The 17,442-nt window shown below is 51.6% G+C and overlaps 2 protein-coding genes across 4 annotated transcripts in view; one reads left to right on the top strand and one right to left on the bottom strand.

The window, feature by feature from the left end:
* The first annotated feature begins 1,200 nt into the window (after nucleotides 1–1,200).
* Nucleotides 1,201–7,157, top strand: FABP6 (fatty acid binding protein 6). The gene is made up of 4 exons (XM_026010478.2): nucleotides 1,201–1,407; nucleotides 2,500–2,675; nucleotides 4,124–4,213; nucleotides 7,041–7,157. The coding sequence occupies exons 1-4, from the start codon at nucleotides 1,341–1,343 to the stop codon at nucleotides 7,092–7,094; spliced, it is 387 nt and encodes a 128-aa protein (XP_025866263.1). The 5' UTR covers nucleotides 1,201–1,340; the 3' UTR covers nucleotides 7,095–7,157.
* Nucleotides 7,158–14,773: 7,616 nt separating this feature from the next.
* Nucleotides 14,774–17,442, bottom strand: part of CCNJL (cyclin J like) — a 77,552-nt gene continuing 74,883 nt past the window's right edge. For all 3 annotated transcript variants that reach the window (XM_072756722.1, XM_072756723.1, XM_072756721.1), the window contains one exon: nucleotides 14,774–16,937. In XM_072756722.1, coding sequence (XP_072612823.1) covers nucleotides 16,505–16,937 — 433 coding nt within the window. In that variant the 3' untranslated portion in view covers nucleotides 14,774–16,504. The remainder of the gene's footprint in view (nucleotides 16,938–17,442) is intronic.

Here is a 17,442-nt window from a genome sequence, read left to right as displayed (position 1 = left end):
ATGAGGATGTGGGTGTGTGTATGTGTGTGTGTGTGTGTGTGTTTATGATTTTTTAAAAATAAGACCTTGGCAGGAGAAAGGAATTCCAAGACTGGAGATTGAACATTGGCAAAATGGGGCAAAGTGGATTTCACCTGTTCAGGAACCACTCAGTCCCAAAGAAATGATGGGGGTTCATGAAGATCTGATTCTGCCAAAGGTGACAGACTTGCAGAAATTTGCGTCATTAATAATAAGAAAAAGGAGAGTCCTTATAGAAGGCATGGTCAGTCAGTCTGACCCAGGGAGCAGTCCCATCGGACAGGCAGGGCAGGAGTTCTCGAGGGGGAGATGGAGGCCCAGCGTGTAGCGGTGCTGGAGGTCTGGGGTCTGAACCCCCGCCCTCCCAGTTGTGAAGTCCGAATACATGGAGCTCCTGGCCTGCGCCTGGTATGTGGCGGGTCTCCAGTGGACCCCGGCAGCTCCTGCGCCAAGCTGCTCCTTGTGCCCCTGGGCTGCTGCTTCGCCTTGCTGGCAGTATCTGCAGCCTGCTTGTGTCTCTTCTCCTTCAAGTGCTCTTTGCTGCAACCAGACTCATTTTTCCTTTCATCATGGCCCTTCCCACCTTCATCACACTGTTCCCTCATCCTAGAATATTGTTTCCCTGTGTTCCCTGCCTTCTCCAGCCCTGTTTCTCTAAACATGCAAGTCCTATGGTTCTTTCCAGACCCGCATCAAATGCCATCTCCTATACGAAGATGCCCCTGCCCCCAGCTGCAGAGCCTGCTCCTTCCCTGGGCCCCAGGTCACACATCTGCATTTGTCTAGGGACTCAGCACATCCAGTGTGCATGAGGGTTCTCTGCAGGCCTGCGTTTTGTCTCTGGACTAGACTGGCTGCTCTCTGGGGGAGGGTGTACGTTGCATTCACCCGTGTTGCCTCAGTGCCAGCCCTGTATGCAGTAGGTGCTCGAAGCACTTTGGTGGATAAATGGGGTAGGGGGTGAACAAGTAAATAAGGAATGTTGGGAGCATGGCAGGGCAAAGACAGAGGGAGGGAGGAGGGAGAGGTGGATGAGGCCTCAGATGCTATGGCGTTGCCACCGCTCTTGCTGGGAGTGGCAGTGGGCTTACAGCCAGCACTTCCCCAGGGTGAATAACCTCACGGCTCTGCTCCTCTAGGTCCCGCCCACGTCATAAAACAGCAAGCGCTTCCTCTTCAGGGCTGCAGGGAGAGATGGGGTGACTTAGGGGCCCAGCCCCAGCACGTGGAAGGGTTTATAAGCTGGGGCACTGGGCTCCTCAGTGCAAGGCCATTCTTTCTCGTCCCCGTGCTCTCTGGCCTCCGGCTCTCCCAGCAGCATGGCCTTCAACGGCAAGTACGAGTTCGAGAGTGACAAGAATTATGACGAGTTCATGAAGCGCCTCGGTGAGTGAGTGCATGAGCACCCCTTCCCTGGGCTGGTTTGTCACAGCCAGCCTGGGGCTGCGGATCCAAACTCCTTGAGGCCCAGAGAAGCTGAGTTACTAGTCCAAGGTCGCACAGCTGGTAGTGGGTGAGCTGAAGACTTGATTGCTTTAACTTATTCATTCAGACGTATAGGGAACACCTGCTATATGCAAGGGCCAACCTGACGTTGCTGATGGGCTGCCTCAGCACGACATGCCCAGGGTCACACTGTAAAATAGGGGCAGAGATCATTAGAACCCAGGACTCAACGATGAGATGATGAGTGGTACCCGGGGAGAGGGGACCAAGGGTTTAGTATAGAGACCAGGTTCGACAAGCCATGCGTTCATCTGGCCATTCAACAAACATGGGTCCATGGCCCTGACAATCCTGCACAAATCCTGATGCTCTAAGTCTAAGGCAGTGCCACTGTAGAGAGTCAGGGGACAGCCCTAGGCGGGGCGGGGTGGGGGGCACAGGTTCTCCGAGTGGGCAGAGAGGCCATGAGAGCAGGGCAGGTGTGCCCCGGGGCCCGGGGGAGACAAGAGTCAGTTACTGGGAGTGGCCCCGAAGAACAGTTACCTGGCTTCGCCTACAACCGGTGGTGCTGAAAGGGCGCCAGCCTCCGTTGTAGACCAGGGGCTGCTGTGAGCCTCCCTGGAGCCCCTTTCCCACTCCGGGTCCTCACTGCCTAATCTGTGAAACAAGAGCGTTAGAAGACAGTCTCGATGCTCCCATTCATTCCAGACCTTGTGACCTTGACAGTGTCTGTTGTCTGTTATTGCGCTAGCAGACGGCTGGTATTGTCAGCTGTACACCAGGAGTTTTCCAAGACACAATCATTTTAATTCCATCCCTGCGACAGCCCCGTGAGATGGGCCTTATTATCTCCCATCTTGTGGATGGAAACACTGAGGCTCAGGGAGGCAGTGGCTCCTCCCAGCTCCCTGGGCCTGGTGGAGCTGGGATGTGTCTCTTCCCAGCGCGCGGCCTGCCCCACGAGGAAGCCCTCTCCCAGGGCCCTGGTGGCAAGTGGCTCCCACGTGACCGCTCTCCTTGTCCCTGGGCCAGGGCTCCCCAACGACGCTATCGAAAAGGGCCGAAACTTCAAGATTGTCACGGAGGTGCAGCAGGATGGACAGAACTTCACCTGGTCCCAGCACTACCCGGGGGGCCACTCCATGACCAACAGGTTCACCATCGGCACGGAGTGTGACATGGAGACCATGGGGGGCAAGAAGTTCAAGGTGAGAGGCCACTGGCCACCCCCCCCTTCCTGGTCTCAAGCATGTCCCCTGGGGCTGCACCCCAAGCCGAGCCTCTGTTCTCCCACCCAGCCTCCAGCCTCCACCCTTAAGTGCCTGAATTACCCGGCAACTTAAACCCCCCCCCCCCCCAGTTTTTTGACACTACATCAATAACAGACGCTGTAGAGAAACTGTTCAAGATGCTAATTAACATTTGCCTAGCACGTCGTGTAGCCCAGACACCTGATGAATACGTCACACCTGTTAATGCAGGGAATCCTACCCAGTCGCTACAATTACGGGCCCATTTTACAGATGAGGGAGCTGGGCTGAGCCACGGGCTTGGTGGCTTGCCCCGGCCCCACGGTGCAGCAGGCCTTCACGGCCAGGCAGCCTGGCTCCAGAGAGCGTGACCTCCGTGTAGGCTAGACATGAACAGCCCTAGAACCAGATTCATGCGCGTTCGAAACCGCAATCTTACCTAAGAAAGAAGTTGAAGGTGCCCTCCTCATCCTCCTGAGCCTGGTCCCTCGGGTCTCCCACCCATTCTGGGTCCCCTCTATCGCCCCCGACCGTGACCGTAAATACTCTGCCCCTTAGGCTGCCACGGTGGAGAATAAGTGGTCATAATGTTCCTATTCTGTCTCTTGTGCATTTTATTTCTTAAAGATTTTATTTATTTATTTTTGTGAGAGAGAGACCGAGAGAACGAGAAGGAGCTGGGGGGGAAGGGCAGAGGGAGAAGCAGCCTCCCCGTGGAGCAGGGAGCCTGATGCAGGGCTCCGTCCCAGAACCCTGGGATCAGGACCTGAGCTGCAGGCAGCCACTTAACCCACTGAGCCACCCAGGTGCCCTGTCACTTGTGTATTTTAAAAATTTAACAATTTCTCATGATGTCGTTCTGTGTCAGCAAGTATTGATTTGCCTTATTCTTTTCAATGCTGGCACAGTATCCTAAAGTAAGGAAAAGCTATCATTCATTTGATAGTCCCTCTTTGATAGATATTTAGGTTACTTACCGGTGGAGAGTCCAAGCTGGATATTTAGGTTGTTTACAATTACAAACAATGCCGCAATCCACATCCTAGGCGACATCACCATCATCCTAGCAATGAGGATCATAAAACAACTCCACAGTTGACAAGGAGGGCTCACCACATTCTAAGCACTTCCCACATGTCATATGAAATCGTCCAATCCTCGTAAGAACTCTGCAGCAGGTCCAGTTGCCATCCCCATTTTAGAGGTGACAAAGCTGAGGCACGGCAAGGCTGAGTGACTTGCGTGTGCTATCTCTATCTTTGGATATATGTCATCGTACATCTACATGGCAAATTAAATCCCAGAGGGGACAGCTGGGAGAGCTGCTGGGAACCCTTCCTCCCTCCCGGGCTGGCCTGTGGGGGGCCTTCTGCCAAGCAAGGGTCAGCGTTTTGCTTCTCTTCCAGGCCACCGTGCACATGGACGGGGGGAAGATAGTGGTGGACTTCCCCAACTATCACCAGACCTCGGAGGTTGTGGGTGACAAACTGGTGGAGGTGAGTGTCCTGCTGGTTCTTGGGACAGTGATGAGAACAAGTTTCTGCCTCCAGCCATGGCCCCTGAGAGACGGGCCTCTGGGCCCTGGCTTCTGGGCACCTCCCATGCACCGGGCTCTGTGCTGAGCACCCAGCATACATCATCTTGTTGGCTCTTCACAATAAACCTGTTAGGGAGGCATTTTTTTTAAAAATTTTTTTTATTTATTTATGATAGTCACACACAGAGAGAGAGAGAGAGAGAGAGAGAGGCAGAGACATAGGCAGAGGGAGAAGCAGGCTCCATGCACCAGGAGCCTGACGTGGGATTCGATCCCGGGTTTCCAGGATCGCGCCCTGGGCCAAAGGCAGGCGCCAAACCGCTGCGCCACCCAGGGATCCCTAGGGAGGCATTTTTATCTGCATCTTCCAGGTGGGGGGACTGAGGCACTGGGAGCTAATGCTTAGCTGGAGGCCACCTAGCCTCTCTGCCAGTGCTGGGAATACACACTCGCCAGTGACTCTGCCACCTTGGGGGCACCAGTGCCGAAGCCCGAGGGCCCCTCCCCAGAGTCCGGGTGAGCCCTGCAAGGACAGAGGCCCTGCTGTTGCACTTCCCCAAGGGACTTCAGGCCCTTCCTGCCTGGCCTTCTGATTTTTCTAGAGAAGCTGGAAATTTGCACTTTTCTGTGAAATCTCCAGACTGCTAAACATTGGCAATGAATCAAACCTTTTAAAAGAAGTGGATTAAGAAATACACACACACACACACACACACACACACACACACACACACACACATACTTGTGGATGAACCCTTCCCACACTTGGTGCTCTATAAACAGACTGGGGGTGCTGCTCTCATCTCACTTCCATTTCCTCTCCTGGGGCTCCAGAAGTTTCCCCAGGTGAAAGAAATGGATGTGAAGTCAAAAGCAAAAGGTAGGTTCTTCCACACTTCATTCTCCCCTTGTGAGTCCGAGCTCCCTGGGGTCTAGCCTACCCTCGCAAGGCTCTCCAATCCCCCCTCTCTCTTTTTCTCTCCCTCTTGTTTTCTCATTTTCCTCATCTCAAACCCAGTCTAGGGGCCCAAGAGACTCAGTGACCTCCCATTATTCCCATTTTACACAGAGGCCATAGAGGCTCAGAGATAACAAGTAACTTGTCCAAAGCCACACAGCTAGTTCATGGTGCAGGCAGGTCCCACTGGCTGGCTTCAGGACCAGGCTCTCTGCCAGCTCTTCCCAGGCCAGTGGGTCTTTTTTTTTTTTTTTTTTAAGACACTATTTATTTATTCATGAGAGACACAGAGAGAGAGGCAGAGACACAGGCAGAGGGAGAAGCAGGCTCCATGCAGGGAGCCCGATGCAGGACTCGATCTCTGGGCTCCAGGATCATTCCCTGGGCCAAAGGCAGGCGCTAAACCACTGAGCCATCCAGGTGTCCCCCAGTGGGTCTTTAATTAAAAAATACAAATCTGGGATGCCTGAGTGGCTTAGTTGAGCGTCTGCCTTCAGCCCAGGGCATGATCCTGGAGTCCTAGGATCAAGTCCCACGTCAGAAATAGGCCAGGTCAATAGAAACTGACCTCTTAGAATATCTGATAAAAGCTTTGGACACATTTTTACATTAAATGTCAGCCAGTGGGTTCTGACTCCCAGAAGCAAAGCTCGTGGCCTGTGAAGTATGTGGGGAGAACCCAGGGCAGGGGAACCAGAAGTAGTTTGTGCCCAAAAGGAGGATCAATCTTCCCAAACTGAACAAACCTGTTTACTGATTCCTAGAGGCTCCTGACTCTGGAGCCTGCATGGTATGAGCAGTGCCCAGAGCTCAGGGTTGTCACCAACACACACACACACACACACACACGAACACGCGTGTGCGTACATATGCACACATGCACACAGATTGGGCACCAGAGAGAAGCTGTTTTGGCTGCACATCCCCCATTCCTAGAGGCCCAGAATCTTCCCGGTCACCTCTGTCCTTCTCTACCAATGGGGAGTGCATTAGGTGGGCATCCCTCCTCCCTGGCCGGGCCACCAGCAGCCTCTCACCATGCTCTCATCATCTCTCTAGACCAAGTCTCAGCTTCCTCCCTGCTTGCAGCCCACACTCTATCTTGCTCCATTTGCAATTTCACACTCCACTTCACACTGCTGCCCTTGACAAAACTGCTTACACAAAACTCCATGTTTTGGAGCCACCCACTTACTTTCCATGAGAAGGCTGCTTCCTCTGTTGGGTATCAGGATCAACTCACGATAGGGTATTTGTGTGTCCCATGCCAGTGGGTCTTGATGGCCTCGGGCCCGGAACACAGCACACAGTGGGCCTTCACTAAACAGCACCCCCTTGCCTGCGCCTCCCATAAAATCTTACACTTCCCCCAGGACAGGGACTCTATCTTCCCATCACCAAACACAGGGACCCCATAAATGCTATGTGGTGCAGAGGCTGAGTGTGGCCTCTTGATCTTAAAGGGGTTACTTGACTCCTCTAGACTTCAGTTTTCTCATCTGTACAGTGGGTAAATCCTACAGCATTGTTGGGAGAAGTAAATGGAGAACACACGGGAAGTGCTGGGAGTAGGTGAACTTCAATGAACAGACAGGTGGAAGAGTATACTACGAAGAGCCACATCAGCCCTAACATCTGTTTAGCACTTTTGCCACACTGAGTCTGCACAGAGGCTTGTGTCACAAATTGAGAAACTGAGGTTCATAGATACGGTGCAACCTGCTGACTTCCGCTTAGGGCTGGGACTGGACACCCGTCTTCCCCAGCTGTGCTCCATCTCACTTAGGGTCTCCCACACTGACTCCCTGTGTTCCGGTTGCTCTTTCAGATCTCCACCATCGGAAACGTGACCTATGAGCGTGTGAGCAAGAGGCTGGCCTAAGCAAGCATGTGGGGCTGCCCCGGGACCACAAAGCCACTAGTAAAGCTGGGATAAGAACAGACATTCTGTTGGCTCTGAATCTCTTTGTCTTTGTTTTTTTTTCTGGTATCTTGGGGCAGTTTCTAGCTGGGAAGGGGTGCGAAAGGCCCAAGGACGGCTACTCAGGGCTCTGCAACAGGGCAGAGGGAGGCTTGACTGGGGACTGCAATACTCCTGACCCTCTGGAAGTAGCCAAAGGCGGTGTTCGAAAAGCACGGTGGGCACACTCCATACACCCTTACCCCTCCTTGCCACCCACCTCTCTGTGGGTAGAGACACAGAGCTGTGTCTCTTGATTTAAAGAGACACATGTCACCTGGGAAGGGTAACACATAGACTCTCACACGGGCCACAGGACAGGTGTATTAGATGGTGAGTAGGAGTAGAAGTGGCATTTCCACGAAAGGGCCCTGCTGCTGGACCCCATGGCTGGCAGACAAAGGAGAAACATACCAGGGCTGAGCCAGAAAGGTATTTTAGCACGGCCGTGGCTCTGCTGTTAATTGGCTATGGAGGCATCCTTCTGGGCCTCAGTTTACCTAGTGGTACAAAGGAGGGCCACAAAGACCAATGAAGGACCAAGGAGAAATGAGAGAGTATTAGATGGCAAAGGGGCCATGGGAGTGACACGAGGGACAAGAAGGGACTGGAAGGTCCTGGTTTGCACAGGGGTGCCTGGGAGAAGCTGCAAGGTGCTTTGGCTGGCTGGGAAGGATGGTCCACAGGGTCCTTCTGACCTCCTGGTGGGAGCCTGGTGCCAAGTGCAGGATTCTGACACAGGATTTGGGCCATCCCTGCTTGATTATGTCTGTTGGGGGCATGGGAGTGGAGGGGGGGCAGCTTGCCCCCTGGCTAGATAAATCCCTCACCCCGAGCACCCAACGGTCCTTTTTCTGTTCTCCTTCCCCCTGGCAACGACACCACCTTGACTTCTTATGTCATATTTTTCTGTATGACAATTCACTTATTTTTTCTGCAATGGAAACTTTACATCACTTCTATATTTCAACATCATTTGCCATAAATAGATGAAAACTATCAAAAAAGCCAAAACTGAACAAAGCTAGATCCCGTTGCCTGCCCAAAACCCTGAGCTCGTGGCCTCCCTTGGTGAGGACAGAGATGTAACAGACAGAGCAGCATCAAGTGTGCAACATTTTCCTTGACGAATCAAGTTACTGCCAGGCTACCGAAAACAGAACATACTCGCTCTGAGAGCTGATTATCTCAATTATCTTGAATGCCCAAGTCCCAGATATGGGGCATTAGAAATAAGGTTTGCTCAGCGCCTTGCACAGGGCCTGGCACATAGCAGGTGCTTCGTAAGTGCTACCTGACCCAAGGCCCTTCCAGCCCGTGGAATGTGCAGTCCTTCAGTGTCACAGGCCGTCCTCAGCCTGGACAGGTGGCATGGCCCAGCTCGCTGGCAGCTCACTCCTGACTCCTCCCACATTCTGCCCTGAAATTTGTTTATCTTCCCAAGAACAGCACTCAGCCTTCCCCAACCCCCACCAAGCCAGGACCCCGTACATTCCATCGTTTTGCCAAGACCTATTGCTAATTAAGTGAACTAGGTAAGCATTAAATTAAACTAGCAGTGTTGCTGTTTCCCCTCCAGACTGAATAATTACTCATAATGAGCTTGGATAATAAGTCTCTAAATAACAGAGAGTTAACCATAATTAGGCTGAAAATTGAGAGATTGAGAGAAAGAGGGAGGAGGAGGAAGGGAGAGGAGAGAGAAGAGAAGGAGAGAGGGGGAGGGGAGAGAGGGAGGTAGGGAGAGGGAGAAGGAGGAGGTAGAGGAGAGGAGAGTTGAGACTGTTTTTACTCTGGCAACTGATTCAAGGACAAATTCAAATTGTTAGCAAGAGAGAAATCCTTAAGCCACTATTGTTAGAGAGTCACAGACGCATAGGATCTCAGAGGACCTCAGAGCTCAGCTAGTTTAAATTCTATTGCACAGACATGGAAACAGAGGCTCAGAGAGGGGAAGACGTGTCTACAGTACACAGTAGAGAGTGAGTCTCTGAGAACAGTGTGGGTAGATGGAGTAAGGTGAGCTGGAGAAAAGCATCCATTTTGCTGGCATCTTGGTGGGGAAGTGTCCTCAGCCAGTAGAAGGGACAGAGGTTAAGAGCTTTGACTCTGGAGACACATTGCCAGGGTTCGAATCCCTTTTCTACTACCTGGAAGCTGCGTCACCTTGGGGTATGTTCATCCATTCCTCTGAGCCTGTTTCCTCATCTGAAAATAGGGGTAATTGTACTTGCCTGATAGAGCTGTCATGCTGCAAGCTCACGACATATTAGCTGCTGCCACCGTGACCAACCACCATCACCTCCATCATCACCACCATTCTCAACCAGCGTGGTGAGAGGGTTAGCTGCCTCCTTCACTGACTCAAGTCACCTGCACAAGCTGCTGGATTTCTGTAAGTCTTTGTCCATGTGTACAACGGACCAATAAGACCTTTCCTTTCTGGGTCATGAGGGAGATGCAAGGATAAAGGGTGAAAACCCATGTTCCTGGCTTCCAAAAAGTTAGAGGAGCTTCATCATTTTGCTGCACTGTTCAAGATGCCGTGGTGACTCCCCACTCCACAGGCCTCAGTCCGGGTGCCCTTTACCCCAGGCTCGTCGTGACCTTCACTCTGACTCTTGGGAGTCATCTCTTTCACTCTGCCAGGGCAACTGCTCCGCTCCCTCCAAGTCATCTGGTGAAGCAGGAGCTTTCCAAAGCAACTTTAAAGAACAAACACCACTGGGTGGCGCTCCACACTCCCCAGCTGCTGCCCTGGGAACACCGGCGAGTGTGTTTGTTGGAGGCGGGGCGAAGGGTGGACAATGAGATCCTGAGTGGTTGGGCTTTGGTGGCAGAGTGTATGTGTCATGTAGGGGTGACATGGCATTGGTGGCTACATGGCACTCCTCAATCAGGCATTTCTAAATTTGAGACCAATCCCTACCCCTCACTCATATTCAGACCTGGAGCCTTCCTGAACCCCTGCGTCTTCTTCTGGAAAATGGTAGTAGCAATACTAGCTCTTGGTGGTGGTGTGAGGATGGGAAAAGACTGGGGGGGGTGGGGGGGGGGGTGGGAAGGGGGAGAGAGCAGGATTTAAGTGTCACATATATACAGGCCCTAGAACGTCGTAAGTGCTCACTAAACAGCTATAAGGGCTCCTCTTGGTGGTTCTACTGGGAGAAGAGGCACACACAGGGTCAGAGATTTAAAGGAGGGAGAAGTGTCCAAACCTGCCTGTGCACGAGCATCTCCTGAGGGTCCTCCTATAAGGATAGCCCAGGCGCTACCCTAGACATGCTGAACTGCACTCTTCGGTAGGAAGACCAGAGAACTCTCACTGTGAAGTGCTCCCCAGCCACACATGACTTTGGACACTGTTCCAGTCCCAGTGCTCCCATTTTTGCAGAAGGCATGCCTTTCTGTGTATCCAGCCCGTTGTGCCTCTGGGAGAACACTGGTCAGAGCTGGCCCAGCAGAAGCCAGACCACTTGTGTTTTTCCTTAGAAGCTAGAGCTAGGTCAGAAGAGAAGCTCAGAGACTCACCGGAGTCCCCAGAGGAGGGAGAGGCCCGCTTATTTACACTCTTTCTCATAGAATTCACCCTTGAATAATGATACTATGTATTCCATGCTTTGTTACCATAAACCTGAAGCATAGCCCAAGCTGATAGCCATTCCACCTTATAAATGAGGACACAGAGGCTGAGAATAGGGAGGTGGCTTTTTCCAAGGTCATCAAGCTAAGAGCAAACTCAGACCTTCCACCTTTGAGGCCCAATGTTCTTTTTTTTTTTTTTTTTAAAGATTTTATTTATTTATTCATGAGAGACACACACAGAGAGAGGCAGAGACACAGGCAGAAGGAGAAGCAGGCTTCCTGCAGGGAGCCTGATGCGGGATTTGATCCCACAACCTGAACCAAAGGCAGACGCTCAACCACTGAGCCACCTGGGCACCCCAGACCCAGTGTTCTTGTCTATATACTAGAAGTTTCATGCTTCCAGACCAAGAACTATTCTAACTTAACAATGTGTTTTACTGATCTTCTCTTGTATGTGTTTTTTAAAATTTAATTTTGAAATTAAGTGAAAAATTAGTTTTCCTGGAAAGTAGAGATTTCTAGTTGCTCTGGACATCTGAAGGTTCAGCACTGCAGAGCATATGCCCCTAGAAGGTAATAGTTGACCACAGCTGAGTAGAAGCTATATCCTCTAGGGAGATACTGGTTTCAGTGCAGCACCCACCAGGTCACTCTTGATCACCCAGCTGGATTCACTACATTACCTGCCCGATCCTGGTGTGTATTTGGATTTGAGACTCCTGCGAAATGCTCTGGCCTTGCTGCTGAAATTCAAGTCACAGAGGTCTTCCCCTAGAAACCGAGAATGGGGTGAATGAGGCTGGTAAGTCTTTGCTAGGTATTTGGGGCCAGGGACTGCTAGAGTCAGCCCCAGATCACCACCTTCACAGATGGGGTTCAGGGAACCCCTCCCAGACCAGAGCTTGCTGGAGGGAGACAGATGGAGCCGTAAATCACGTTAGCCTGTGGCAGATGTACAAGAAGCTCTGTTCCTGCATTTCTGCCCGTTGGTGAGCACGCTCTGAGAGCATGCCTGCCACCCCGTAAATCAGGAGCATGAATGCCTGGCAACTCTTTTCTTTTATGAACCCGTATCCATTATCCTGTCATGTCTTTCCTACCAGGTGAGTGAGATGGCCAGCTGGGACAGTCATGGAGCCTTTCACTCATTCAAAACCCTTGACTGAGGTACAACAAGGCGACAGGGCAGATGCAGACTGCCTGGGTATGAGTTGTGGTTTCTTCTTCTTCTTCTTTTTTTTTTTTTTTAAAGATTTTATTTATTTATTCATGAGAGACACACACAGAGAGAGGCAGAGACACAGGCAGAGGGAGAAGCAGGCTCCCTGCAGGGAGCCTGATGGGGGACTCAATCCCAGGATCCCAGGATCACACCCTGAGCCAAAGGCAGATGCTCAACCGCTGAGCCACCCAGGCGTCCCAAGGTGTGACTCCTTCCTGCTCTGCTGCAAATAACTTCTCCACGCCCCCTATTCTCTGTTCTGTACAACATAGCTAATAACAATCCTACCTTTTAGTGTTACTCGGGTGGTTATCAAAAATTGGAGCAAATTCCTTAGCGTAGCACTTTATACACAGTAAACACTCAGTAAATACCAGCTGCTATGATTAATGCCACCATCACCAGGTGGTAATATTCCTTATATTCTATTGAGGGAAAGTAATTTCGGGCAGAGCCATCAAACCAAGTAAAGAAAACTAACAAGATCATTTCAGATGGGTTTAACAGCTATGAAGAAAATAAAAAGGGTAATGAGTGACTAAGGTTATTACAGAGATCTCTTTGGGAGGTAATGTGTTGAGGTTTCTTAATATTCCTAGTGTTGTTATTTGGGGCTCAACAGTTCTTTATTGTGGGGGCCGTCCTGGGTTGTAGGGTATTCAGCAGCATCCCTGGCCTCTACCCACTGTATGCCTTCCACCCCCCACCCCAGTGGTGACAACCAAAAATGTCTCCAGACATTGCCACGTGTCCTCGAGGGATCAAGGGAGAAGAGCATTCAGATGACAGAACAGGTGGCTTTGGAGAGATGGACTATAAACCCAAAGGGCACGAGGAAGTGGAACCTTGACCCCCAACCCTCATCCAGGCGCTTAGGATGTTAAACCAGAAGGCAAGCAGGCTCTCCCTGGAAAACGGTCTGCACGTCCCAGCCCTTCACACGGCTTGGCAAAAGAAATACTGCATAGAACAAAGAGCAACGAAGTATGGAATTAAGTCTACGTCCGGAGCTCAGGTGGCTCAGAAACTGACTGGGATGCAGTTTCCTTACTCTGTCCTTCAGGCCAGAAACCAGGTCCCGTATGAAGTCCTCCACTGGAACTTCAAAGAAAACCTGCATCTGAATCACCGGGAAGCCAGCTAGAAATGCAGACCCCCAGGCCCTGCTCCTCTCAGAGAGGGCTCCAGGTCATTGCGCAGCTTGCTCAGTGGTTTGAAAATCTCTGAAGTAGGAAAAGTCAGCCCTAGAGAGGCCTTTAAGGTCATCTCTGTGCTTTTTCAAGCTTTCCGAACTACTGGCCAGCACGGGAACTAACAAAACCGAATAAGGAATGCCTGTGTGTAGAAGGACAAGTGGATCCCTCTGGTGGAGGAAGGGCAGGGGGCCCTCTGTGCCTCAGTTTCCCTCCTAAGCTCAAAACCACCCAACTCAACCAGCTCTATGGGAACAGGTGGAGAAACTGAGGCCTAAACACAGAGGGGTAGTGAAGTGGATGTTCTTGGTAAATCTGTGACCTGCCTTGTCACCGAATACCCCCCCAAACCTAGAGTCTCCTGCCTCACCTGGCCTGCACATGGCAAACATGAGTACTGCCCCCAGCCCTGCCCTGCCTGCCAACACACGCCGTTCCCAAACACCTCCTGGGGCTGGACGTCAGCTGCATGCCCTCAGTGGCATCTCCCCACACCTCCCCGTCCCAACTAAAGGCATTGGTGCTTAGCGAGAGCCACTCGACTCCACACTGGCACCATGTCCCCAGGATGGTTCTCCTGCAGGAACCCGGGAGAGCGGAGGGTGGGGCTCTTTTTCTTGCAGAAAGAGTCTGACACCTTCCATAATTGCTGACATCATGATCCACGGATTCTGTGATACACATATATTTACATTTTAACATTCTTGAAAAAAGAATGCAATATTTAATCAGCAGTATCTTAAGCACTGTGCCAGTTTCCCTGGCAAGGAAAATTCTTTAATTCTTCTTACAGGTACATAAAATAATGGTGCATCCTGAAGTAGACTTTACGTTTGGTTTTGACGTGCATTATGTTGCTTAACCCTCATGAGAACCCCTATGAAGCAAGTGTTATCAACCCCATTTTAACAGGTGAGAAGACTGAGGCTCAGAGCAGTTGAGTCAACTGCCTCCTGACAACTAGTAAGTGGTTGTGGTGAATCTTACATGGTAGCCTGGCTAGGCTGTGCATACAGCTTAATCAAACACTAGTCCAGATGTTGCTGTGAAGGCATTTTGTAGATGCAATGAACATTTACGATCAGCAGGCCTTAAATAAAGGAGACTACTTTCCACATTGGGGGTGGGGAGGGGGTTCTCATGCAGTCAGGTGAAGGCTGTAAGAGCAAAAACAGGTTCCCTGGAGGAGTTTTGCCCCCAAAGCGTGTAACAGAAGTCCTGAGTTTCTGGCTTACCCTAGATTTTGGACTCAGTTGAAACATCCAACTCTTACCTGAATTTCTAGCCTGTTGGCCTGCCCTACAAATTCCTAACCCGTCAGCCCCAACCCTGTGAGCCAATTCCTTAAAATAGATCTCTGGCTACCGATAGAATGGGTTGTTTCTGTGGAGAGAGAACCTTGAACAGTGGTAGAACTGGGCTGTCGAGCCTTACTGCTGCTGCGGGTGTCAGCAGCGAGGCCCAGCTCCAGCTCAGAGAGCAGCACCCAGCTCCCCCGGAGCCAGTGCTGTGTTGTCCAGCCCCCCACAACCTCTGGGCAGGAGCAGAAGACACCCATGGGCTAGCTGAGAGGACAAGGCCAGGAAGAGAACAGAGACCAAGAGCAGGTGATATGTTTATTGCAGGATGCCTTTTTCTGGGTGCTGGGCTGGCTGTGAGGTTCTACAGGGGGGGGTCCCCCTCACAAGCCCCAGTCCCAGAATAGACAGACACATTAACTTGGAATCCAAACTAGTCTCACATAAATAGAAGGTTGGCAAAGGAAAAAAAGAGATAAGCAACAAATGAACGTGTGGTTTTTCCACACTCGTGCGACAAAGTGGCAGTAGCACCTCATCCACGTCACCTCTTCTTAATTCTGCTTCCATGTTGAAGCTTTCATTTGCTCTGAAAATCACCTTCGGATCCAATTCAGCAGCCGCCTTCCTGGCAGTCCCCGAGCCAGTCTCCTGGACTGGCAAATAAGCCAAGAAAATCAAGATAGTTCTTCTTCAAACAAACAAAAAAAATGCTTTTATGGTTCTTTGCACCTCCTAGTTCTGATGGGTGAACAATGTGTCCCCCTGACCCCGAACCAACCAAAAAAATACAACGAGCACAAGCCACAAGTCAGCATAAAAACATATTGCACATGGATACAAGAGTCTTCCTGAGAGCCCTTTCGCTGCGGGTACCCAAATACTGGCTTTCGATCCAACCAATCACATGCCCCGTCAGTGGTTGTGACATATACCCACGTACATGCCCTGCTCCCCAAATCCAGCTGGCAGGGAGCAAATATTCTACATTTTTAGCCTTCCCTATTAGCCAAACTCAAAGCCAAGGCTAGGTTTAACCTCATGCACCATAAGCACGCTGTGGAGGGAGGGAGGGAGGTGGGGGTCGTTAGTTATAAACCTTTGTCTCCCTTTCAACCACCTTTTCCTCTGGGTGGTTGCTTAAGTTCTAAGGTGAACATGGCATCCAAGACGCGTAATCTTCTGGAACTAAGAGCCTGGAAAGTGGCTCTTCCCAATCATATGCTTTTGAGAACAAAACTCTGTTGTCACAAGCTGGGTTCAAACTTACAGCCCTTGTGTGGGACAGGCAGTGTGGCAATCGACATTTTTGTTTTTGTTTTTTTTTCTCCTAAGGAATTTTCAAGTATCACAAAATCCCTGATAGAGTATGTAAACAAGATATCTTACTGAACAGAAAGCTAGGTCACTTCAGGAAGCAGCAGCATGTGAAATATCTAAAAGGCCAAATAAGGTTTTAGGTTTGACAACAAAGGCAAGACAGCCACCCACCCCACGCCTCGGAGGGCAGACACTCAGGCATACGCACGCACGCAGGCTCCGCTGGAGGGAGCCAAGGAAAGAGCACCCAATACAGCATCTGCTGGGGGTCCTGAGAACACATCAGGCAGTCCCTTCTTTTTTCAGTGTAGCTGCCGCTGGCAAGGAATAAAGATGTCTCTAATGCTAAAAACCAAACACGTGCATGGGCCGGTGGTCTGCATCCAGTTTCCAGTCTCCTGGCATCTGTTTTCCCAAGTCTTTCTCAATCACCGGGCCTCTCCTCCAGAGGATGGTGGCTGAGCCATTCCTCCTGCACCCCAGCTACACACGTGGAAGACATTTTTCAGAATTCTCTCAGGGGAGGGGTGTCATTGACTTTTGCTCTGGGTCAGCTTTATTTAAAAAGAACATGAACCCTGTGTCCAAGGTCAACGAGGTTCTGTGGGGATGGCCTCCCCACTGCCTCACTCGGCTGAGCTCCCCTCACCTGTGTCCTCTTTCTCTGCCCAGGTGAGTCTCCAAGACCTCCCTGTGTGGCCCGGAGGTGCCCTATCTGTCGAAACAGCCTGTGGGGAACGTGTGGCTTCCGCTGAAGTAGCTGCTTCCGTAGGCGGTGGCGAGGCAGTGCCTGGGCTCGGCCGTGATGGCCATCTGCACGCTGAGGGGCGCAGGGAGGGACATGGGACACACGTCCAGGGGCTGGAGAGTGGGGTACAGGGTGTGGAGGGATAAGCCAGAGCCTCCTGAGAGCAGGCTCCCAGAGCGGTGGGTCTGCAGTGAGTCCCGATAGGCCAAGCAGAGGTCCTGCACCGGGGTCTGGGTCTGGAACTGGGTGAGGGCTGGCGTCGTTGCCGGCTGGCTGAGGGCGGGGTAGGTGGGCGGCTGGAACAGCACCTGGGTGGGCGCAGGGCTTCTGCTGGGCACCATTGTCAGGGACTGACTTTTGACCGCGACGGCGTCCTTGAAGACGTTGTCATAAGCTCTGAAAGGAAAGGACCTGGGTGAGACTTGAGGTCAAAGGCCATAGCAGGAGACCCCTGAGGTTGCCCCTAAGTGGGATTTGAGATCAGGACCTCAGGGCCGGTCCAGCCCATGCTCTCTGCCTGCAGCACTGCCCCTGCTGCTCTCTCACTGGACTCAGACTGCAGATCCAGGCTTGGGAAACCCTTTCTGGCCCCTCGAGTCTAGCCTAGCTGTTCTCCAAGCCGCTACACTGCCCCATCTCAGGGGTCAACCTCCCAGATGATAATTTCTGGGTTATCTTCCAGCCCCTCGTGCCAAGCGCAAGCTCCAGGGTGGAGGGGCCCTCTGCTCTTGCTCATCACTGCATCCCCAGCACCCAACACAGGGCCTGGCACTTAGATGAGCACAGTCTCTGCCTTCGAGGCACCTCTAAACAGATTTAAGCAAGGCACCCCGGGGGGCCTAAGTGTCACCTTCTGAAAACGGGACAACAGGTTTACTTCCATCCAAAAAAAAAAAAAAAA

Source organism: Vulpes vulpes, chromosome 4 (genome assembly GCF_048418805.1).
Source record: "Vulpes vulpes isolate BD-2025 chromosome 4, VulVul3, whole genome shotgun sequence".
Classification (NCBI taxonomy): Eukaryota; Metazoa; Chordata; class Mammalia; order Carnivora; family Canidae; genus Vulpes; species Vulpes vulpes.
This window is presented reverse-complemented; position numbering and strand designations above follow the sequence as displayed.